Source organism: Girardinichthys multiradiatus, chromosome 7 (genome assembly GCF_021462225.1).
Source record: "Girardinichthys multiradiatus isolate DD_20200921_A chromosome 7, DD_fGirMul_XY1, whole genome shotgun sequence".
Lineage (NCBI taxonomy): Eukaryota > Metazoa > Chordata > Actinopteri > Cyprinodontiformes > Goodeidae > Girardinichthys > Girardinichthys multiradiatus.
Window position 1 is genome coordinate 41,539,285 of NC_061800.1, and position 25,714 is coordinate 41,564,998.

The 25,714-nt window shown below is 39.2% G+C and overlaps 1 protein-coding gene and 1 long non-coding RNA gene across 3 annotated transcripts in view; one reads left to right on the plus strand and one right to left on the minus strand.

Moving 5' to 3' along the window:
• LOC124870810 overlaps positions 1 to 24,961 on the plus strand; it is a 34,940-nt gene extending 9,979 nt beyond the window's left edge. The window contains exons 4-13 of one of the 2 annotated variants that reach the window (XM_047369618.1): positions 8,198 to 8,299; positions 16,109 to 16,141; positions 16,361 to 16,405; positions 19,079 to 19,126; positions 21,364 to 21,399; positions 23,765 to 23,812; positions 23,924 to 24,101; positions 24,228 to 24,329; positions 24,406 to 24,480; positions 24,609 to 24,961. In XM_047369618.1, the coding sequence (XP_047225574.1) occupies positions 8,198 to 8,299; positions 16,109 to 16,141; positions 16,361 to 16,405; positions 19,079 to 19,126; positions 21,364 to 21,399; positions 23,765 to 23,812; positions 23,924 to 24,101; positions 24,228 to 24,329; positions 24,406 to 24,480; positions 24,609 to 24,821 (880 nt within the window). In that variant the 3' untranslated portion in view covers positions 24,822 to 24,961. The remainder of the gene's footprint in view (positions 1 to 8,197; positions 8,300 to 16,108; positions 16,142 to 16,360; positions 16,406 to 19,078; positions 19,127 to 21,363; positions 21,400 to 23,764; positions 23,813 to 23,923; positions 24,102 to 24,227; positions 24,330 to 24,405; positions 24,481 to 24,608) is intronic. The other variant, XM_047369619.1, reaches the window with a different exon arrangement.
• On the minus strand, positions 4,429 to 23,743 carry LOC124870811. The gene is made up of 3 exons (XR_007038895.1): positions 23,122 to 23,743; positions 16,644 to 16,799; positions 4,429 to 4,631 (listed from the first exon to the last, which is right to left on the minus strand). It is a non-coding gene; the product is annotated as an uncharacterized LOC124870811 (long non-coding RNA).
• Positions 24,962 to 25,714: the final 753 nt, after the last annotated feature.

Below are 25,714 nucleotides of genomic sequence, written 5' to 3' on the forward strand. Positions count from 1 at the left end.
GAACACAAAACGCTTTCTCTTTATCTATGTGAATATTTATTAATCTTCACCTACTCAACATGCAAAGTTCTACATAACAGAGGTAACACATCTAACTAAGCAAAATAAAGCAAACAGCAGAGGGTATGTATTGAATCAACCAGCAGTTATGGCAAGAATGAGAATATGAAAAGCGAGCGAGGTGAAAAGGGGTTCGGGAAAAGCAGTCAGTCTTCGTCTTCGTCTTCTGGCCTTCTTGGCGAAAAGGAAAAATATGATCTGACCATCAAAGTCGACTTGGGATGAAACACGGTAGCGGTGCGACTCCTCGAAACTCTGTGTTCTTAGTTACGTGTTAAACTCACGTCTTCGATCGGCAAAGTGAAATTTCTGGCCTTCCTGGTCCAGAAACCTCAGTTAGGAATTGTTCGTTGGCCAAAATGGTCGATGCCATTGGAGAGGCACAGTGACATCCAACAACGTGCATAGTCCAATACTCAGTAAACAAGTGGTCCAACACTGGATTTAGACTTTTTATTTGGGAGAAAAATAGAAGTAAGAGTGGGGACTGCCTACTCTAGTAGATATATGGTAGAGAATGGTACCCCACAAGGCACTATTTGTAGCCCAATTCTTTTTAATATAATGATAAATGACATATTTGATCAAATAGTTAATAGTATAGGGAAATTTTTATATGCAGCTGATGGGGCTCTTTGAGTGCGGGGTCATAATGTTATGTATCTACAGAAAAAGATGCAGGATGCAATTATGAAAGTGGAAGATTGGGGAAATAAGTGGGGTTTTAAAATGCCTGTTGCTAAGACCCAAGTTATCTGTTTCTATAGAAGACATAAGGAAATTACTTTGAATCTTTACAATCAAAAGCTTAACCAAGTGAATTCAGTGAGATTTTTAGGGGTCATCTTTGATGAAAAACTTACTTGGAAACAGCAAATGGAATCAGGTCAAAATAAATGTGAAAAAGTTAATACTTTGCTAACATGTCTTTCGGGTCACGAATGGAGCGCCTCAAAAAGTGTACTGTTGGGAGTTTTTCAGGCTCTCATGAGATCTTCCTTGGATTATGGTTGTGTAGCATACATGGCAGCATCTGATGGTCATTTGAGGAAGCTTGGTAGAGAACAAACACAGGGGTTGAGAATATGTTTTGGAGTTTTTAGATCATATCCTTTAGCTGCTTTACGCGTTGAGACTTCTGAACTTCCTTTAAGGTTAAGAAGAATGAAGCAAATGTATGTATACTGGATAAACCTTCAGGGGCATAATTATGGTCATCCAACAAAGGCTCTGCTGCAGGACTGTTGGGAACATCATAAATCTAACTACAATAACTTTGGATGGATTGAGAATATAAAAGCTCAAAATTTAGGTCTGACACAGTTTCCATATAGTTTTACTGTTCCACAATCACTGATTCTACCATGGTTATTTATCACACCAGTAGTTGACCTGCAAATAGAAAAAATAATTAAAAAGTAACAGACTCCAGAATGGGTTATAGTTAAAGAATATCCAAAGTTTAAAGGAGACCTTGTGATATATACAGATGGGTCTAAAGATCCAAATAGTGGTAACAGGGGCAGCTGTGTATATCCTGCATTATAAAGTCATAATTAAAAGAAGAACAACAGACCATCAAGCAGTTTATTCTGTTGAATTAATTGCTATTATATTAGCTTTGAAATGGTTGCTTACTGATAATGTTAAGGAGGTAAATATATCTATACTTGTATCAGATAGTCAAGTTGCAATTTTAAGTATAGAGTCTGGTAAATCTTGCAGATTAGATTTATTTTTTAAAATATATCACTTATTGGTCCAGTTACTTAATAAAAACAATTCTGTTAGATTTGTCTGGATACCTGCTTATGTAGGAATTACGTTTTATGTTTTATTAGACTGCAGCAAATATTCAGAAGAACGTCAGCATTTAAAGGCGATTTTAAATAGAGTGGGAAAAGCACTTTCTTTTTAGGAGAGGAGTCAAAATCTGTTAGGAATCAAGTAATTAAAAATAAAATAGATTGTTTAGTCGTATTTAAAGTATAAATATATATGCATTTGTACTTACATATTCATACGCCTACAAATTTGTGTGTGTGTATGGGTATGTACACTCAAACTCATCATTAATGAGAGTGAATTAAGTTCCCTCTATCACTGGCATCCACACTCCAGTCCGGTAGGTGGTGGTATATGCACTTTAAGTTGGTATGTCATCCGCCAATAAAAAAACTAAAGAAGAAGAAGACGAAAACCAATGAGCAGAGGAAAAACAGGAACATGAAGAACTGAACAGAAAACAAAGAAACTAGACTAAATAACAAAATCAAGGGAAAACAGATCTAAAGGGAATTGTAACAAAAAACATGAATCACCAGAATTCAGAAAGTAAAAAACACTAAATGATCAGAAAAACACCTGACAGAGAAAAGTAAACAAACACAAAACACTAATACTGGCAGATCATGACATATATGTTGCGTGCATACACCGAGCAAACCAAGTAAACTTAGGTAAAACTGCATCAAAATATATTAATATGTATTCATTTGTTGTATTATTGGGTGCCCTTTTTGGTATTGAAGGACTGAGGACTGGTGTGCATAGTGCCAAAACCTCAATTTCCAACCTACCATCCAGCCAGTGGCACAAACTCACAACCATGCCCCCCGCCTCCCCAAAAAAATATCATGGTTGTTATCTGGTTGAACCTATCGAGGTGGTCTGAAATATCTTTGTCATTACTTATAAACACAGTAAGAAATAAAAGGAGCAAAGTAATAAAGCCTTACACCACAGCTATTTAAATTCTGCAAGTATTTAAATTGTGCAGTGGTTTAAACAGTTTTTTATATTTTCCAAGTGTCCTTAAATTTTGTGTTGCTTTTTTTATTATGTCTGTGTTATTCATGTGTATCTTTGGAGCCAAGCCTCAACAAATATTTCATTATAGTGACATAATGACAACAAAGTATCTTGATTCCGGAATTTTGAATCCAGCTGAAAAAGGAATAAATGTGTGCATCCTAAAACACCCTAAATTATGAAATAGTTCAAATTCATATCTATACTATCTATACTATCTCTGCATACGAACTGATAAATTGCAGCCATCTGTCTTGATTAATAAAATAAAAATGAAAATAGTGATTTCTTTCTAAACTCTCACAGCATACTGAACCAAAGAAGAGTCAGGTGTAACAACCTAGAAAAAAAACCCAACATAAACCTAAAAGATGGCCTGAAAACTGTGTGTTCCTGAATAATTTCTGTTTCTGACAAAGGGTTTCTAAATTTAGTTATTGTGTTAACAAGAAAAAAATACACAAAGAAAAAAAGTAAGTAAATGAATGAATTATAATGTCAATTGGGTTGCTCATCATCATGAGGCTCATTTATGTTCAAAGTTTTGGTGAGGTCTCAAAACAGAATATACAAAATATATATATTTTTTATTTTAACACCAAATTACACCGAAACTGAGGAGAATCAAGTTAGATTGATTACTTTATACGAGAAATTGTGGGAGCGTAGTTTATGAAAACTCAAGAGCAACCTTTGTCAGACATAATCAGTTAACTCTATTCACAATAATTTAAAAAAACAATTTTTGACTTGTTTTAGTAAACTACTAGCAATGTTTTTACTCTGGCTGATAGCAATGAAATAACCACCTAATGCAGAGACAGTTTTACATTGAATTACACCCTGGGCGAGACCCCTCTGAGTTCAGGGAATGTGCAGGAATTATAGGCATGTATAATTTTATGAATGATATGTGCATTTTTTTTTTAAGAAAGTCAAGGTGTGACTGACTTTAGCCCACTAATTACAATAGACCATTGCTGCAGACAGACCCGGTGCCAAAGGGCCCAAAGGGCTTGCCAGGCCTGCCCATTCAGGTATCTGGGCCCGCCCGAGACAGATTACAACCCCCCTGTAGTTAAAGTTGCAACTATGCAATGTATTACCCAAGACAACCAGCAGAGGTCGCTGTAGGCTATTAAATGGGACTTTGGAGGTGGTAAAGAAGAATTCAAACAGAAGTAGTACTGGCAGATGAGAGAGAAAAGCTGTGAATAAAGTTGGATATATCACATTTTCCATTAAACAAAATTAACTTCTGCAATGTTTTTAAGCGAAAAGGTTGCTGTGTAAAACTGAAATATCTGTTCAGTTTACCAAGATATTGCTTAATTACAAAAGTGCTTGACATATTTGGACATGTCCGTTCCCACTGCTAACAGCCGTCTCGCCTCGCCAGCTGTCAGCTGACCAGGCAGATGAGGGTGGGTAGACTGGGGGAGGACGCCTGTAACCTGACCAATTGTTTTCATTCTCCCGCTGGATTTTACCAGTGAGTGGAAGATAAACACAGATATAATTCAGTCAGATAATGTCTGATATTAATGTTTGGTTTATTTGTTATTATGCTCTACAAATGAATGGATTTAAACTTGTTTCACAGAGTTATGAATGTTAGTGTTTAAGTTGTTAAAAGAGCTGAGGTAAGGCCGGGAACCGCTGGTGAAGGCTGGTCCAAATTCAAAGCTGATCACCTCTGGCCTTTGTGGTTTTTGCGACCACCTGGCCTACGTAGACTGGTCTTTCAAAGGATGCAGCCCCTGAAATTGGACACAGCACTCAGACACCACCAATGAATAGCATTTAAGGTGTTTGGCAAAAAATGAGTGGAATGTTTAAACTGTTCCATATTTTTTTCAAAAACATTTCCACATCTCTTCAGAAGATGTTTATGTACAGTTGCCTTCAAGTTTCTGGAGTTAATGTGTTTGTAACACAATGATTATAATGCAGTGCTGATTAGTTTCTAAGATTTCTCCAACGTATGAGCTACACTAAAGTTTATGCAAACCTAAACATGATTACTAAGCATTTTCTGGTGACTGATGCACACTTACATGTCACTGTTTAAATCATTATTCTTTATTTTGCATTAATACACAACAATGTTATTTGATTTGAAAGGCTACATAAATGTGTATTTACATATTTATATTAAATAAAAATACTGTTTACTGGGCACCCCCAAAATTAGCCACTACCCCCCCAGCTAAATTCCTCTGGAGCTGGGTCTGGTTGTAGAGTGGGTCCCCTGTACCCCCCTTGTCCATTCCATTTTAGAGACGCAGAGGTGAACTGGCCCCTCCCCATGGCCTTTCCTCATCTCATAAGCCTACATCCTGTCAGCCTCTGTACAGTGCCATTCTGGTTCACACTCCAATACAAAAGATGCACACTTAACTTAACGTTGTTTGCCAATCACCAATAAAAAAAGAAGAAGAAGACTCTGCACAGTGTGCATGGCAGCACCACTGCGGCATCTTCTCACAGCAAGCAGGGCACCAGCAGCGGCAAGGGGTGCCATGCCAGTGTGCCAATTCCTCCCCCACACAGTGATATGATAGAAATCGGAAAACCACTTTTGCGGCACTGCTTACCTAAGCGCATTGCAATATTTTTTGGTTCACAATAATTTTAAAACTCAGCTTGTAGGTCAAGGACTGGTACATGTTCTGTACTATTTTAAATTGAAAGTTGAAATGTTTACTACTGTTATATGAAAATACAACAGTTTCTTGGCTGGGCTCAGCTACCAAAGTTGTCAAGAATCCTAATGCCTCTGCTCAGTATCTAGTCACTTGGGTCCAATCATATAGACTGATTTAAAATCAATTAAATACATTTCATTTTGATCCTAGATAAAAAAAAAAAATGTCAAGCTTATTATTCTAATTTTTAAAACGTTTTCTATTTGAAGAAACCCAACCGATTGCATCATTGACTTTGGAGCATCGACTTCTCCTGAACAGGCATGTAGCAACAGCGACAGTTAACTTTGCAGCAATCCCTCATACTTAGCATGCATGTGGCAACAGTGGAAAGAAAAGCTCCCCTTTCTCAGGAATAACTCAGGAATAATATTCTCCAACAGAATCTAAGTGCAAGCAGCCATCTGCTGGGGCGAACTGGGGATTTGAGAAGGCACAGCATACATAAAAAAACACATGCAACCTTATCCAGTTGCTTGAAGATAAATGTCACAGAACTTAAATGATCAGTGGGCCACTCAGGATAAGGTTGCAACTAATGAAAAAAAGAAACATGGTTTAATAGTTATAAAACCTAGGTTTTGTAACATTTTCCAGGGATTAGATAAACCACAAGAAAAATTACATTATTGGCCATGTTTGTATATGCAAACAGGGAATTTGACTTTGGTTGCAGCGCTCAAATGGTATCAACATTAGCAATAACATGTACACTTAAAAGGAAATAAAAGTAAGGATAAAAGAGCAGTATGTGCATATGTGTGTGTGAGCAGCCCAATATTTGTTTTCTTTATAAAACAGCCAGAGTAGTCATCTACAAAACAATGTTCTGTAGCACTGCCCTGAAGGTAAAACTGAACAATCTGTGACCATTATGTGTGAGGTCATTGCAGTAACATCTCTTTTGACTCATCAATCCATTTCCTAATGCTCTGAACCATAGGCTTAGAGGTTTTTAGATTTGATATTTCTTTATCACAAGAGATTGACCCTGAACATGACTCAAGATTAAAATCTGTCAAATGCAAGACAGACTAGGTGTAACTATGGACTCAGACTTAGATTTCAAATTCCAGAGAATGTCTATTGCTAAACTGGCCTACTGCCATTATAAAAATGTTGCCAGAATTAAAGGTTTCAAAATAGGATATTTTAACAAATTTGGTTTATGCTTTTAGTTTCTTTATGTTATTATATGGTAATAGTGTCTGTGCTTGTCTCTCTAAACAAAAATCAAAAACAATCAGTAAACTGCAGCTCGTCTTTGGCGATGAGCTGCAGTTCAGCTGCAGATGCATACGCAAGTCTATTGGTCAAAAATGTATGGTGATGGATTACTGTAAAATAATAATTATGACAACATATCTACTTTACATCATAGAACAGGGTCAGATAGTCAAATTTAAGCATTTCTTAAATTATTTTAACAATTAAATTGTACAGACCACTGCTTTAAAGAGAATGTCTGGCCCCACTAACCATGTGCTGAATGACAGTTTGGTCGCTGGCAGCGATCTAAAACCTTGGTCTGCCAGCTCTCTTCCCTGGGCCCTTATTGGGACTGCAAACCCCAATGGATCAAACAGACTATTAAGTGTGGACAGGACACCCCTTTATGTCTAGGGTTTATTAGTTTTAGAAACTCTAAATGTAAATGTGTCTTTCTTAATGTCCCAACCTACTCCTAAACGTCTTTGCGGGTCTTCGCGTCATAACCTTGGGGCTGCTAGAAGTTTATGGAACAGCAAGTTGGAGCAGCGGGCAGGTCTTGTGTTGCTCTAAGGAGCTTGCCTGCCTTGAACTCTGTAGGAACTGATTTCAGTCCATCGTCAACGCAGAAATGTCTTTTAATGAACTGTTTTGCTTTGGGGCTGTAACGTGTCTGGCTGGCATGCTGCATTTCTGAGTCCAAATATGGTAATAGCTGGCAAAAAACTATTAACAAACACATAAACTTTCATCCTGTATTCCAGAATTTCCTCTTTTGGGTTATTGCAAAGCTCTCAATTTACCTGTCAGTCTACATTCCTACCTGCACCTATTGTCACAAGTACAAGCAATGACACGCAAGTACACTTGTAAAACACCATGCTTAATTGCTGCATCAGTCTCAGACAGCAAGTTGCCAATCTCCCTAAGTTTCTGTGGTTCCATTTTTGTAATTCTGGAAAAACAGTCTAGACTGTCTATAAGAGACAGCTTTTTGAAACAGCTTTTTGAATTAAAGAGGTCAGGAGCAAATTACAAGGACCAGAAACAGCTTGGCACTATGAAAAATAAAACTTAAAAAAAGTAAACTGAATATAGTAACAGAAATAAATAAATAAAGGAAGCACCGTAACTTGTGGATACGATAACACGGTATTCACAGGATACCTATGACAACTGATAGTTAAGATGTGCAGCAAGAAAGGCATTCATATTTTTCTGTGTTATTGTGTCCATATTGCATTAGGATTGAAATACAAAACATTTTAAAGTGGCAATAAATCAAGGTATAGGACTTAAAATAATAGGTCCATGAACCATAATGATCAGATAATCTTGTACCAAGCCAAACTGCTAAGAGCAGCAATAATATAATTTCCCTTCATTGGCTGTTTGTTCTTTTTCTTCAGCAAATGTGAGAACATACGATCTGCTCCCCAAAAGTCTTCAGCTTTCCTCTCCCTCATCTGTGGGGCAAGTACATTGGGTTCAACTGGCGACCACAGTTACAGGTTAAGTATACCTGCATAAGCCATGTAAAAGTAGGTGAATGACAGCAAAAGAACTGGACAGACAAAGTCAAATAGTGGTCTAATCTCAGCTTGCGAGATGTTTTGACAAGCAGCGAGGGACAGACCCAGGTAGAGAAAACACTAGGTGTCTTCAGTCTTAAGTCCCTCTAAAGACTGAAGAAGTTAGGAGTGGTGGAAATTAAACCTTCAAATAATCTGGTGAGACAACCAGTTGGGAATAGTAAGATGACATATTTATTTCTGTTGCAATCAGATGAGTGTCACTCAAACCCTCCTTTCTACTTTGCACTGACACTCTGAAGTACACTTCCCACTCAGTCCTTTATACCTATTCCCATCCCCTACAACTCACACACACATAGAAGCCACCCACCATTCAAAACAGTAACACTTTAACTTTAGCATCGTATCCCTGGAGGCATAGGTCTTTAATTATCTCCCTCCCAACTGTTTTATGTTCCTACAATTCCCTCATAAAAGTCGCTACCATGAGAAGGTGCTGACCTATAACCCCAGTATCCTGTTCTCGCTGGATCTTGCACAGATCCTGCTTTAATGGACACACATTCTAGTTGGGTTAACCCGTAGACAATCACGAAGTCCCTGCAACCTAATGGCACATGCACAGATGTCCCAACAGGCAACATACAGGTCACATTTGTGCTTAACTCCTACTGATAAACATTTTCAAAGAATATATAAGAAAATCAAACAAAGGTAATCATAAAATTTCTCTACATTAGGAATCTGACTGACTGTCAAATTTAACATTGAGAGTTTCTTGATTTATGACCGCCACACAGGGGTGAATAGAAATGCATTACTTGAAGTGGAATTAAGACATAAATCAAACAGTACATAAGACAACAGTTTACAAACACAAAACTGCAATCAAACAAATATATCTGTAAAGTTCCTACTTGAATTTCCTTACCATCAGAATGAGAGTAAAAATTCCCCGGACATTATTGTGTTCTAACAGCTACCAACAAATCTGATTTCTGTGTATTTATGAATATACATTTTAATGTTCATAAGTAAAAAACCCTCAGCATCTAGCTTTATCCATGAACCTCTGCTGTTTTACTGACATCCTTCCAGCCTTAGAAATAAACTGTAAAACACAGTTTGCTGTTACTAATTGAGCACGAGAGCCATTTGTGTTATCTTTACTGCTGAACACTTTCTGTAGAGAAGCAAAGAACAAAAGCTTGTGGTGTTTAAAATATTATGCCATAGAGCATTAGTTCTCAGTCCTGGTCTTCAAGACCCACATGTCCTTCATGTTTTAGATGTATCTCTGCTCTAGCACACCTGATTCAAATGATTGCATAGACTCCTCAGCATTAAGTGCATTAAGTCATTAAGTGCTACAGAAGCCTGTTAATCAACCATTCATTTAAGTCAGGTGTGCAGCAGCAGGGAAACATCTAAAATATGCAGGGCAGTGGGTCCTGAGGACAAGTAATGAGAACCACTGCCAGAGTCTCCCCTGGCAATTTCCTTCTCTCTATGTTATCTTTTGTCCTGCTGTTGTCAAGCTACATTAACAAGTGACTAAAAAATAAGTTCTTAATATTTACATATGGGGTATGTGTGTGTTACTTTAAATAAAGCATTATCCTGTTTTTTGTAATATTATATGTTACACATATAAAGAGAAATAAGAAAATCTAATGCTCCACCTATTTTGTGATGAACTGCTATCTTTTATTTCTTTGTTATTCTACACTTTTAAATATCCTCCAGGCCTGTATGTTAAGCATAACATCAACTATAACCTACTACAGAAATATGAAAGACAACACAAAGGGAGAGAATATTTAGATGGAAAACAGTTACAAATCAAATTTCTCTCCCCAATCTATCAGTTAAAACAGATAAATTTGGCCCTATTTTGTCCTTATTACCATAAAATTATTGGTTATGTTTTTCAGTTTATTCAGTACTATTGTCTTCTATCTTTAGAAATTAAATGGCTGCAGGCTTGAGAAGCAATGGTGATGTTCTGAATTTTCTTTTATGTGTTTAGTTAGATGTGTTCCCCAATTTTGATAGCATTAAATGACAAGATATTTTTTACATCATTATCATGTAAATGCCTAGTCATAAATCAGATATCTGGAATATAAGTGTGGAAAGGCCGATTTACTGTTAAAAGGTTCTACCATAGCGGAGACTCACAAAATGATGACCTCTAAAAATGTACCCATCATAAGTAATTGTTAGTTGATAGACCTCCTGAGTGAGAAGCAAATGATAGTCATACCTGCAGAATGCAGTTAAAGGGGCATGCACTCTGTGTCAGTGCAGAGCTCAGCGTTGAACCAAGTCTGGCTGTGATTGGCTATTTCATACAAGGCAAACAAAACGAGGATTGGCTAATGGACAACCATGAAGCAGATGATTCAAATAAGCCATGGAGAAGAATTATCTGACCTCACCACACATATATCCCAAAAGAGCACTTTGCTAGAGTTTCTAAAATTGAAAAGGAGGCAGATTATTTAGTTAGTAGGCTCTTCTCCTGTAAACCCCGCTCTGTAAGGCAGACAACCAGCCTACTTTATTTTAGATCAGTTTTTTTTATTATGCTTTAACAACATGAAAACCAAAAACAAAAAGTGTCTGCTCAATGAAATAATAATATTGGTAGATTTAACATTTCTGATGTATGGCTACCAAGTAGAATAGCATTTCCCAACTGATCCTTTAATAGTGTGCTTGAGTCTTTCCAAATAGACCCAAATAGACAAGATTTGGAAATAGTGATTACTCGCAGACTGACAATAATAGACAGTTTTGTTGGAAGTATGTAAAAGAATTTCACTTAGGATGGCTGTTTGTCCTGTGTGTGTCTGTGTTGCCCTGCGATGGATTGGACCTGTACAGGGTGTACCCTGCCTCTCCCACATAGACTGCTGGAAATAGGCACTTGCTCCCCCAGACCCAGTATGGAAGAAGCGGGTATAGAAAACGAATTAATAAATAAATGAATGAATAAATGAATTAATGAAAAATGTTTGTAGCAAACAGGACCGCAGTACATAGAATTAAAATAATTCTGGCATAACTATTTACGTCAGCTAGATTTTATTTTTAAATGTCGTATTTATAAAATAAGAAACAACTTTGTTTAGCTAATTGTATCGCTGCTAAGTAGCCATTTGTTTTTGATAATATACTGTTCTTAGGTCATTTGGTGAATTGACCCAGTGTGATTTAGCATAAGGTCTAATTTGCACAAACCAGTAGGTGGGTGTAACCTGGAGGAACTAACCTCCAACAGGCAGTCTATAGGTGGGTCGTAGATGATCCTACGCCACTCACTTCCAGACTACCTCAGTGCAACTCAGACTGTACAACTGTTGACATCTACTTACCTCAGCCAAGCTGCTTCTTTCTGAAAACTCAAACGTTTTGATCAATTTGCGGTTGGAAAACATTATTCTAAACACAAATTATTGGTTCATGCCACATATGAACAAGCACACAGTCATTCCAAACAAACATAAGAAAATGCCACAGATAGACACAAACTGTCCAAATTTTAGCTTTGATCGGATTGTAAATATCATATTTGCTGAATAATTTAATTACTTACTGAAGTTCCAGGAATTTAAGGAAATTTATAATCATCTCATTTTAAAAATATGTTTGCCCAGCAATATGTCCTATTGCTTTGATTGTTTTATTTTGCTTTTATAAATGTCAGGATCCTGTTTCAACGTAAGTCCACACAATTCAAAGAGATCTCAAATATTATTTATCAAACACAGCAACACTCTTTTCTCTTTTACATAAATCAAAATTTTCTGCTGCTGAAATGCTTTGCCAATTATTTTTACTTTACACTCTGTAATGACAGCAATACAGGTCCTTCTCAAAATATTAGCATATTGTGATAAAATTCATTATTTTCCATAATGTCATGATGAAAATTTAACATTCATATATTTTAGATTCATTGCACACTAACTGAAATATTTCAGGTCTTTTATTGTCTTAATACGGATGATTTTGGCATACAGCTCATGAAAACCCAAAATTCCTATCTCACAAAATTAGCATATTTCCTCCGACCAATAAAAGAAAAGTGTCTTTAATACAAAAAACGTCAACCTTCAAATAATCATGTACAGTTATGCACTCAATACTTGGTCGGGAATCCTTTGGCAGAAATGACTGCTTCAATGCGGCGTGGCATGGAGGCAATCAGCCTGTGGCACTGCTGAGGTCTTATGGAGGCCCAGGATGCTTCGATAGCGGCCTTTAGCTCATCCAGAGTGTTGGGTCTTGAGTCTCTCAACGTTCTCTTCACAATATCCCACAGATTCTCTATGGGGTTCAGGTCAGGAGAGTTGGCAGGCCAATTGAGCACAGTGATACCATGGTCAGTAAACCATTTACCAGTGGTTTTGGCACTGTGAGCAGGTGCCAGGTCATGCTGAAAAATGAAATCTTCATCTCCATAAAGCTTTTCAGCAGATGGAAGCATGAAGTGCTCCAAAATCTCCTGATAGCTAGCTGCATTGACCCTGCCCTTGATAAAACACAGTGGACCAACACCAGCAGCTGACACGGCACCCCAGACCATCACTGACTGTGGGTACTTGACACTGGACTTCTGGCATTTTGGCATTTCCTTCTCCCCAGTCTTCCTCCAGACTCTGGCACCTTGATTTCCGAATGACATGCAGAATTTGCTTTCATCTGAAAAAGTACTTTGGACCACTGAGCAACAGTCCAGTGCTGCTTCTCTGTAGCCCAGGTCAGGCGCTTCTGCTGCTGTTTCTGGTTAAAAAGTGGCTTGACCTGGGGAATGCGGCACCTGTAGCCCATTTCCTGCACACGCCTGTGCACGGTGGCTCTGGATGTTTCTACTCCAGACTCAGTCCACTGCTTCCGCAGGTCCCCCATGGTCTGGAATCGGCCCTTCTCCACAATCTTCCTCAGGGTCCGGTCACCTCTTCTCGTTGTGCAGCGTTTTCTGCCACACTTTTTCCTTTCCACAGACTTCCCACTGAGGTGCCTTGATACAGCACTCTGGGAACAGCCTATTCGTTCAGAAATTTCTTTCTGTGTCTTACCCTCTTGCTTGAGGGTGTCAATAGTGGCCTTCTGGACAGCAGTCAGGTCAGCAGTCTTACCCATGATTGGGGTTTTGAGTGATGAACCAGGCTGGGAGTTTTAAAGGCCTCAGGAATCTTTTGCAGGTGTTTAGAGTTAACTCGTTGATTCAGATGATTAGGTTCATAGCTCGTTTAGAGACCCTTTTAATGATATGCTAATTTTGTGAGATAGGAATTTTGGGTTTTCATGAGCTGTATGCCAAAATCATCCGTATTAAGACAATAAAAGACCTGAAATATTTCAGTTAGTGTGCAATGAATCTAAAATATATGAATGTTAAATTTTCATCATTACATTATGGAAAATAATGAACTTTATCACAATATGCTAATATTTTGAGAAGGACCTGTAATAGCAGTCTGAGAGTTATAATTCTCAGATAGAACAACTTAAGAAATTCTCTGCTCAGTTTAAATCCAGACTATTATCTTTCTTCTTTCTTTTTTTTTTTTTTTTTACTGTGTCCTGTCCGGCAGAGTATCACTCAGAATTGTTGTCTGAGTGCCAAGAAATTGCCCAACAGATTTACTTTCACAAGCGGAGCATCACAGCTAATGCTTTAATGCTTTTTGATATTTATAAAAGAAACTTTATTATAAACTTCTTTGGGAATATTTCAATTGTTACGGACACGGAGACTGAAATGAAAAGGAAAAAAGAAGCTCAAAATAGAGAGAGATGGGGAAAAAGGGGAGAAAAGGAGGAAAGAGTGGAGGAGAGAAAGAAGGATGAAGAGAATACAAGATTACACCCTGCTTGCTTATACACCTGCAGCTGTTTTTTTTTTTTTACAAAATAGTACACGGTAATTCTGAATGTAAAATGTACTTAGTGAGAGGTGCAGCCCAATATAGAACATCTGTGTATTTGTCAACACCTGAAGCTTAACACCTGTGAGTATGAGTGTGGACGCGCTTTTGTATACAAGGTTTCTCCACAAAAATATGCAATAGCGAGTGTGAGTACCCACAGGCCTGCCCCATGGTCCCTGGATGGACACTGAGGAGATCCAAGCCACAGACATCCAAAGGCCCCCCAAAGCACAGGAACCCCAGGAGAACCACCGCCGGGACTACCACAACCCCCGCAGAGAAGAGCAGTGGAGAGTCCCAGGGGAACCACCCAGCAGCGACAGTGCAGAAGCCGCAGCGACGAGCCCACAGGCCCCGCCGGCAGCCGTCCACACCCGAGCAGATCCAGCCATGGACCTAGAGGCCCAAGACCCCGGGACACACCACCCCCCAAGCAGAGGCCCGACACAGCCCAGGGCCAGGCCCCGGCAAGCAGCCACTGGGAGTGAGCCAGCACACACCAAAGCACCCGACCCCGGACAGCAAGAACCACAAGTACACCAGCGGGCAGAGACTCCAAACACCGGCAGGTAGTGTGGCGGAGAGGAAATAGGCCTAAGTTGATCCAGGAGAGGGAGCAGTCCAAGACCCAACCTGTCGCAAAACCTGTTGCCACTAAGTTTTGGAGTTGTTGAAAACTCATCTGCCTTAATAACAGAAGATGTTGCTTCTCAGTCTACCATGAATAAGATTCTCTGGTTTGAAATGGTGAGATCAAGCATTGAAAAAGCTTTGTAGGCTTCGGAGGCAAACTAAGCATAAGTGAGGACAATTCTCAAACTTCTGTTCTAAAACTAAAATAACATGGTTGTATTTAGTCAAGTCCTCACAGTTGTTACAAAGCAGATCTTCATTGCAGTAAATAGAAGGAAATAGGCATGTGTGTGTTTGTGTATGAAAGAGCAGAGGAAGAGAAAGTGGGTTGGACAGATGTGTATGTGTCTCTGAGGAAGGAGAAATAGAGAGAGTTGAGCTGTGTATCGAGGAGGTGGGGTGCAGTACCACTCCGACGAGCTGTCTGGCAGAGTGGTTGCCTGTCCCCCTGTATCTTAGTCAGTCAGTCAGCTGCTGAGGTGGAGCAACTGTTCAATTGGGGCAGGTGTTTTACCAGTGCCCCCTCCCCCAACAATTTAAGCAGACTTCAGGAGAAGCGAATCTGCTTCCACTATGTTCACGCCCTCTCCACTAAATCTACCTGCCCCATCTTTTCTCCCTTCCATCTGATGTCACATGCTGATATGTTAGGACTGCAGCTACATGCAACTCTTTCTCAGATTGGTTCTTTTTAGTCTTCTCCTGTTCCTCAGCCAGGTGCTGGACATGTCTGCGAACATTTGATAGGCACGGTTGCCCAGCCCAGCCCACATAAGCATCTTTGAAAGGTTGAGCTACATGTGGAAGCATACCTTTTATGATAGCATCATAAAAGGTAAGTCCCAAAGAGGCTGTAGACTGCAGGGAGTGAGCTAGGCCCTAATGGGGGTCCCGCTCCCTTGACCTGGGGTTGTGTCATCAGGTGTGATGACACAGTAATATAGTGGCCATAAGCTCAAGTCGGTCAACACAGAATCAAATCACCGTGTGCTGCTTTTTGCAAAATGTGTGATGTTTAATTTGTTCTTATAGTTGTACCAATCTGTTGTTTCTCCGACTTAGTGTTGTTAATTGCAGTATACTTTCTATTTCACTGTGTAAGCAGGTGAGAAACATTATCAGCTACTGTATGTGGAGGAAAAAAAAGACACGTGTGATCTGTCAGGTAAATTAAATAATGCAACTAACATTTCTGTGATGTGTTTTTTAGGAGAACTGAAGATGTGAAAAAAGATAACTCAAGGTAATAATTTGTCTTTTAAAAATGTTTAAACTATATTTAATCAATAAAATGTTATGATTTCTAATTAATCCAGCAAAACTGATATGCCATCCAAACAGATATGACACAATAGTTTAAAAAGCTATTTTATCATTCTTGTATGGTATTAAAATCACTGATTTAGTGAATATAATGAAATGTAATATATGCTGTGTAACATTTATATCATTCCTTTTAAAGAACTTCCTTGATTGAATCTATTCAAGAACAGCACAGAATAATAAGGTAACTGCATTGCTTAATTAAATTTTTATCATTCTAAAATAAATAAACTGCACACAACTACTGACTACCAAAAAAGCTTTGCAAACAATGGCCCTCATTCATCAAAAAGATTCAGATCTAGAAATCATCACATGTGATCCAAGTGTTTACCAAAGCTTATATAAACTATAAACAGCTATAAACAGTTGTGGTGTTAATAAATCTGGCGTCCAGGAACAGGCGTTATTCACATACTCACCCATACTCAGGTGAAAGGGAGTGTGAGACTAGAGCAGAGCACTTGCGTTCTGGGACCGCTGCAAGTACCCTAGTTGGAGTCCCTCAGACTGCCAGTCTGGGTCCCTGAGCAAGACCCAAGATGCTCCCCAGGCGATGCACAGCTGCCCATTGCTTCCTAAGGGTTGGGTAAAATGCAGTAGACAAATTTCATTGGAATGTACATTTGCAATGAAAAATAAAGATTATGATTATTACTATTCTGAGGGCAAGGCTACTGAAATGAGTAACATAATTTCATTGACCTCACCCACAGAATTTGAACCATGGAGGCACAAAAGATGGTAAATAAAGATAAATTACACTGAGGAGTGACAGCATAACTGGCTTAACAAAATAATAAAAGACACAAAAACAACTCAAAATGTAGTTCTGCATTAATAAATAATCTGCAAATGTTGTGTAATGCGTTAATATTTTATTGGCCTGGTTATGTGTCCCTCTTACAACCCTCAGACCCAAATCCTTTTGTCACACTGCAAAGCATTAAAATAGCAGAAGTGGGTAGTGACTTGATATATTTATGCAATTACATTTATATAAATAAAAAATGTACTTCTGGGGGTAGTCTACTGCTCCATACTTTTTACTTTTAGAGCTTTCAGAGGGAGGCATCCAGGGACATCTGGAACAGATGCTGGAGCCACCTCAGCTGACTCCTATTGACGTGGAGGAGCAGCGGCTCTACTCCGAGCCCCTCCCAGATGTCCGAGCTCCTCACCTTATCTCTAAGGGAGTGCCCGGCCACCCTACAGAGGAAGCTCATTTCAGCCACTTGTATCTGCTTGGATCTTGTTGTTTTGGTCATGACCCAATGTTTATGCCCCTAGGTAAGGGTAGGAACGTAGACCGACTGGCTTCATCTTTCGGCTAAACTCTCTCTTTACCTCAGCATCCGCATTACTGCGTTGGGTGCACCAATCTGTCAGTCGATCTCCTGTTTTATTTTTCCCTTTATCTTGTACTAGATGCCGAGATGTTTGAACTCATTCCCTTGAGGCAGGAACTCTCCTCAAACCTGGAGAGGGCAGGCCACCCTTTACTGGTCGATAACCATGGCCATGGACTTGGAGGACCTGATCCTCATCCCTGTCGCTTTGCATTTGGCTGTGAACCCACCCTAATGCATGCTGTAGGTCGTGGCTAGAGGGAGTCAGCAGAAGAATGTCATCTGCAAAAAGAGGAGACAAAATTCACTGGTCCCAAAACCAGACCCCCTTCAGCCCTTGGCTGCACCTAGAAATTCTGTCCATGAAAGTTATGAACAGGACAGGTGACAAAGGGCAGCCATGCCATAGTCCAACATGCACGAGGAATAGGTCCAACTTAGTGCCAGCAATGTAAACCAAACTCCTGCTCTGCTTATACAGAGATCAAATGACCCCTGATAAAGGGCCCCGGACTCTGTACTCCTGGAGACCTTCCCACACAACACCCCAAGGAACATGGTTGAATGCCTTTTCCAGGTCCACAAAGCACATGGACCGGTAGGGCAAACCCTCAAGCACCCTGTTGAGGGTGTATTGCTGGTCCAGTGTTCCATGGCTGGTTTGACTATCGGCCAGACTGTCTTCTCCAATACCCTGGCATAGGCCTTACCAGGGAGGCTGAGGAGTGTGATTCCCCCTATAGATGGAACACACCCTCCGGTCCCCTATCTTATGAAGGGGGACCTCCACCCCGGTCTGCCAGTCCAGAGGCAATGTCCCTGACCGCCACACAATGTTGAAGAGGCATGTCAGCCACAACAGCCCCACAACATCCAGGGACTTGAGATATTCAGGGCGGATCTCATCCACCTCTAAAGCTTGCCACAATGGAACTTTTTGACCACCTCGATGACTTCAGCCTGGGTGAGGAAAGAGTCCAACTCTGAGTCCCCAGTCTCTAATTCTACCAGGGAAAGCTTGATGGCAGAATTAAGGAGATCCTCGAAGTACTCCATTCACCGCCACATAATGTCACCATTGCTCCCCACCCGCACTGTTTTTGAATGACTACCTTTTACTTCTACTTGAGTAAAATATATTGAAAAACTATTACTCTAAATTGAGTACAGGTTTTGGCTACTCTACCTACCTATGTATAATAGAATAAAAGGAGCTAGGAACATGTCTGACACAGTGGCACAAAAAACAAGGATCTTCATCCAGTGTTGTGACTAGTGGCTAAGATAAAAGACTCAGAAGTAATCAAATGCATAGCAATTCTTTCAAGCAGGAGCCATGCTGCTGCATGGCAGATGTCTGTGGGATGTTATCCAAAGTGTGTGACTTTTAGTGGTAGATTATTTTAGATGATCTACTGTCTTATCTTACATAGACCAGTGCTTCTCACTTTCTGTGTTTGATTAAATAACTGAGATGTTTGTTTCATTCTGTGGATTTTACTTTGAAGGTCTGCTGTAGAACATGGGGAGAAATCCCTGATTTCACTTCAAGAAAGGTAACCTACATGCAGTGATATAAAACATTTCTTACCTATGCAACGGTGAAACACTTCATGTTTTTTTTTAAACGAATTCTGTGAACAAATCTATTTTTTATCTATATAATAAATCTATTTCAGTTGACATTTAGCTATCAGTGAAACGGAATATCAAGTATATTGAATATTTCTTAAGGTAAAGGCCCGTAAACACTAAACCAACACAGTAAATGACCAATTTATGTCACTCACTTTCCAACACTATCGGGTATGTAGACTGATATGTTTCTCTGAAAAACCCTCATTCATTAGCTCTGCCAAAACATTTTATTGAACCATTCATTTGATTAAGGTGTGTTAAGGTGTGAAACAAGAAAACATCTAAGACATGCAAGACACTGACTCTTGCAGACTGATTTTGGACAATCCCAGTGTACAAGAATCTAATGCAGTTCCAGCAGAACTGCTGTGAATAGTGATGATGAGGTCATTGTGAATTCTCTTATTCATTAATCTCTGTCGCTCAGTGGCACAGGACCACTGGTGTTACAATATGTAACCAATGTTACATATTGTAACACCAGATTCTATGAATACAGGCACAGCCCTTTAAGCTCTGGGCCTCACTGGTTCCTGAATGGCCAAAGAAAAAAGCAATTTGGGAGCCGATTACCCGGGCAGATGGCGATTTATAGAGACCGGTCCAAAGCCCATCCAGTAGGTGGGTGTGGACTAAAGTGCAAAGGGATAAACCCACTAACGATAGCTTTAAAGGGTTGCGCCTATGCTCATAGCATTTGGTGTTACAATACGTAATCAGCGTTATTATAATATGTATGCTGTAACTAGTGACGTCTGACGTTACGTTTTCAGCACGTGTCAGCTCGCTTGCAAGCCGGTGCTAAAAATAACAATGGTTCCACGTTACAAATGGAAATGCCTAAAATGCCGAGCCATAGAGACTAGTGGAAAAGTGCCACAAGAATCAGACATACACATTTACCCAATGCAGCATCTACTGACTTAATGTTAACACGTCTAGCTAGTTGTTCTAACCATTTTTTACAGAATGTTAAATATAAATATGAAACATAATTATGCTGATTTGTTAATTTTTCCGATAGTTGAAACAGTTTAAAGCCCAGCATTGTGTCCCTGATGTCCTCGTCTCTTCTCACATCCTGAGACTTGGCCATTGTTGACAAACCAAATCAACAAATCTTAATTGCCCCTAAAAATACACATAACAAATTCACGTGACAGCTGATCTCTATCTCTATATCTATGGGCTGAACAGTCTATCTCCATTTATGGGACAAACAACCATGCACACACATTCCATCTTACTGGCAATTTAGGTAGGACAAATAACCATCCATCCATCTTCTGTACCCACTTATTCCTTGTTAGGAAAGAGAGCCAGGTTTTTGGCCATGGCATTTTGTGGGGCAGTGGCAGCGTCGTCGGTACAGAGAAATGTGTGGATTCGGAGTTGAAGCCAGCAATGGTGGTATAGTGATGTGAGCGGCTTTAATGATACGGACTTTATTTATAATTTTCGAATGACAAAGGCAACCTTTATGTGCACATGTGCATATTTTTCTTCCTGCTTCCATGTAGCAGGACCCAGAATAGTGACGTTTGTCGAGTATCAATGATGTACAGGTCGGATTAATGCAACCTGGCTGTACAGACATAGGTCTCATTTGAAAAGATCAGATACGTATCGGATTTAGGACCACATATCCAAGTGGCCTGGGTCGCATTTTAAAAAATCGGATCTGTGTCGTTCAGACTGTCATGAAAAGTTTGGATACAGGTCGCATACGGGCAAAAAAATCGGTCACTTTTTATGAGTCACTTCAAGGTGCAGTGTGAACGTAGCCTTAGAACCTTTCAGTCACATTTCATAAGTCTGTGACCAATAGAAATTATATGACATTCCCTTTATTACGGCTTTATTCTAGTATAGGTTGTGCTCAAAATAATCTAGTGATTGGGTTACTGTTTGAAACTGCATATAATATAGGCTGACAGAAAAAAACACAAGAAGCCAAATTCATAAGGGCCATTATGTCACACATCCTTAAAAAATAGGTCAAAACAGTAAACCTATTTGTGACTTTGAAAAGGCTAAAGCATCGGTCTTGACAGACTTTCACCCCCATTGTTTAAAAAAAACAAATTTAAATTCATTCATCAATGAATATGTCATGATGGGGCATATCAAAATAAATATTTCCTTATTTTTTCAGGATGGTGAATACTCAGGAAGCACTTGAAATAACAAGGTATGTATTATTTGTATTTTAATTCATTCAATGTCATAACTTTTACAAAAGCTACAACATAACAAAAATGTATGTGAAAGAAGTCTTTAACAAAAAAAAGGCAACAACTATGTTTTGTGTAGACCTTTTTTATGTATGCCACTGGTTGTCACCATGGAGAGTTTGGACACATTCAGGCACATGCACAGTTAGACCCATAGTTGTGCTCAACACCTGCTCTTTTGTCCTGAATGAGAAAAGATCCCTCCCTGCTTGAGCCTTTCTGCCATCAATTCCTCGCTAAAGTGTTTTTTGATATTTCATGGGCATTCATTTGAGTGCATCAGCCCATGGCATGCACAACCCCCATCTTACCCCTCCCAACTCCAACTTCACTTTGCCATCACGCTGTGTGGCACGCAGGGCCAAACAACTGCGGGTGCCACACTTGAGATTTACTGGTAGACAGGTCAGTGTTTCTGGAATCCCAGAAGGGACAGTGAAGAAAATAGTATAAAAAAAAAAAAAAAACTTTCAAGTGCACATGATGCACAGTTTTACAAAAATGTTTCCTTCAATGTCCCTTTACAAGCTCTGTAATGGTTTTATGTTTTCTGGTGGCTGTTAATGTTGAGGTTTGTTTGTTTTTAAAACATGCCACAATATTTAAGCCATGGTGTCTTTAGTTTTGGTTTCTTTATTTAAAGAATTAAATACAGGTTGTCTGAGCATTCTTATAAGTCTTCATGTCTCTAAAATTAAGGCCTTAAAATGTCTTAAATTCAGTGAAAAAAATCTAAGTTGGGCTTAAATACGATAATCATTTTCTGTCAAATGAAAGTTTGAGCTGCGCACATACATCTTCATTGTGTTCTGCGACCCGAGGCAGTTGAGGCTACAGGTAACAGGTAGCTGCTAATATATACTTGCTAGCAAGCTTCTTTGTGTCTATTATGGGTCAAGGGCCTTTCACACAGGTTGCTATTTTCGCTGCGTTTGCTGCTGGGTCCAGCGCATTTGTACTATCTTGAACTTTGACCGCGGCGTGCGCAGGAGCTCGCAAAGCGTCTCACAGCGCTCCTCTTGCTCTTTGCTCGACGCAGCGAGAAACTGCCCCTGAAAAGGTCTTCTTCTACCACCTCTCCTTACATCAGAACCCCCGGGCCTTATTTTATAGGTTCGTTTCACACAGATTATAGGTGACAATGTTACACAGTAACATTAATAGCAGCACAGCACACTACACTGATGGCTAGAGGTGGGGCTTCAGCTGCCATAACTCTAGCCATCGGTGGAAACACAACTGGTACCATACCAAGTAGAGCGAATCCAAGTAGAGTGAAGCAGAGCAGCGCTGCCTAAAACAAGCCAGTGCAAAGGGCATATACTTTATGGTCTTAAATTTCATTTAAGGTGGCATAAGAAAGGTCTTAAAAAGTCTGAAATTTAACTTGCTGAATCCTGCAGATACCCTGTACAAAAATATGCAAATGGCTCATAAGGAATGGCTTTGAACCATATTGTACCAAGTTTGCAGTCCCGCTGCATTTACAGAATATTTAAAATTGGCAACGGTGGGTCCATCAACAAATAATTGGACCTAATGGATTAAGAATAGGATGTCATTAAAGTTCATGTACATGCTTTTTGTTAGGTATTATTTAGTTAACTCAAAGGCAAGAACGATAGTCAATTCACTCTGGTGTTGAAAATGCTGGAGAAGTCAAAGAACATAACTCTCACAGCATTCCTGGTGGTCTCTAGGTGGGTGAGCACCTGCTGAAGCAGGTAGATAACAGCGTCCTCAACTCTGATGTTGGGCCTGCAGGCAAAGAGGGGGAGCAGAGAGGAGTGGCGTGAGAATTAAGCTTGTTGAAATAACAGTTATATACAACATTGCTAAAAGTATTTGTCTGTCTACTTTTACATGTACATGAAGTTTGATGACATCGTATTCTTAATCTCTTTGGTCTAATTTGTTGATGGACCTACCATTGCCAGGAATAGCAACTTTAACTTAAAGGTTTAGCAGTGTAATCATAGTAAGATGAGAAAACCAAAACTGCAGCCTTCGCTCTAATTCATCTGAAAGATGTTGAAGAAGGCAGAGGCCAATTAAGTTTCTCCACACCAAACTTTATACACCTGCAGCCATGGAAGTGATTGGAACACCAGAATTCATTGATTTGGTGGTGTGACCCAATACTTTTGGCACAACAGTGGGTGAGAGTGCGACAAATTTGTCCTCCTCCTACCAGGTTTTAAATTATTTTGTTTCTGATAGGAAACCAAATAGGCATCTATTTGAGGTAATTAAAACGAGAAATTCTTTTGAAAAGAACTGTTTAGTTTTTATAAAATTGCATGATTTATGTTTTGTTTACAGACGTGCTGCAGATGATAAAGATGAAGAATTGAAATCATTTAAAGACAGGTATTGTACATATTTAAATTGTTGCTGTACCTTTGGCCCCCACTTTGAACTATTCACTGACTGCTGTTTTAGGTTCTTCACTTTAAGGGTTGTTGTCCTTCTGTTATACAGAGTAGCAGAGGATTTTGCTTCTTCAATACAAACAGGAAAAGCCATCAACCTTAACAATCCTGTTAGTAAACCAAGGCTAATAGAATTATATGACGAACTGAGATTCAACTGGAAAAATTTTAAAACGGATCTGATATCAAAACGGGGAAGTCCAAAAAGTGTCATAAAACTGATACAGGTATAGTATTTATTGGTAAGATCAGGTAACTTTCTAGTTAATATTTATTTTTTATAAAAGCTCTTTCTGAACTAATTATGCATTTCTCTGCTTTTGTTTGTATTCATTTTAAATGAATGACACCAGCAAAAGTTTATGGAAGCAAAAGCTGACATGGAAAAAAAGAGGAAGGAGATAGAAGACGTATTTGGACTGAATACACCTAAAAGAGATCCAGCACCTTTGAAGGTACTGGATCAAACATTTTGTATACTAACGTTAAGTCATTTGAGTTGCTGCTCTGTTAATGTAACACTTGTTCCAGGTTAAAGAGTACTGTCAGCTGAGTATTCAGAATCTGCAACGGGCTATCTACAGTGAGAAACAAGAGGGTTTAAAGGTTTGTTTGACATAAAATATATTGTTCAGACAATTCATAAAAGGTTACAATGCAAAAGTTGGTTGTTAACCTGTAATCCTTGTTAAGTTAATTTAGAATAATGTGATTTTTTTATTTCTTCTCCATAGTATCCTACACTTGTACATAAACAAGAAACCCTTGAGGATGTGATGAATCGTTTGGGCAGTGAGTGCTACTGGTTGGGCCGTCTGATGGCTCTGAATTATCCTCCTCTTGAACCTGATTGGGAGAATCCCACCCAAACATTGGAAATGTGGAACATTCTCCCTCAATGCATCACTGAGTCTCAAAAGAATGAACAAGACATAACTTATATTTGAAAGCCTTGAATTTTCACAAGTTAAAGAATGCTATATAGTTTACCTGCTTGAAATTATGCAAGATGCTTTACCATTTGTTTGTGTAAAATGCTAGATTACTTGTCAACTTTACTGAATTAAAAATTATAAAGTATGAAATATTTTGGCTTAAGTTTGAGGTTTTTAATAAGCTTCAACTGAAAGAATGGAGACAATTCATTATTGCTTAAAGAGTATGTCGTTTCATTTTTTTCTACAATACAAAGGCCTTTAACAATGAGCTCATTTTGTACATCAGAATCAGAATCAGCTTTATTGCCAAGTTCGTACATACAAACAAGGAATTTGACTCGGTACGCTTTGCTCTTTGGTTTTGTTTTTGCATTACAGAATATACAAATTTACAATGTACAATATACACATATATAATAAAAAGGTGCATTTGCAACATCTGTATGCTGTTGTTTGGTACTCTATTAAATGTTCATCAGAGAAACAGCCTGGGGGAAGAAACTGTCTCTGTGGCGGCTGGTTTTAGTAAACAGTGCTCTGTAGCGGCGGCCTGAAGGTAAAACTCTAAACAGTTTATGTGCAGGGTGTGTGGGGTCTGCAGAGATTTTAGCAGCTCTTTTTCTGACCCTAGACCTGTATAAGTCCTGGATGGAGGGAAGGTCAGCTCTGATTATTCTCTCTGCAGTCCTGATTATTCGTTGCAGTCTGGACCTGTCCTGTTTTGTGGATGAGCCAAACCACACTGAGATGGATGAAGACAGGACAGACTGAATGATGGCAGTGTAGAAGATGACCAACAGCTCCTGTGGAAGGTTGAACTTCTTGAGTTGCCTCAGGAAGTACAGTCTCTGCTGGGCCTTCTTTCGAACAGTGTCTATGTGTGAAGACTATCTCAGGTCCTC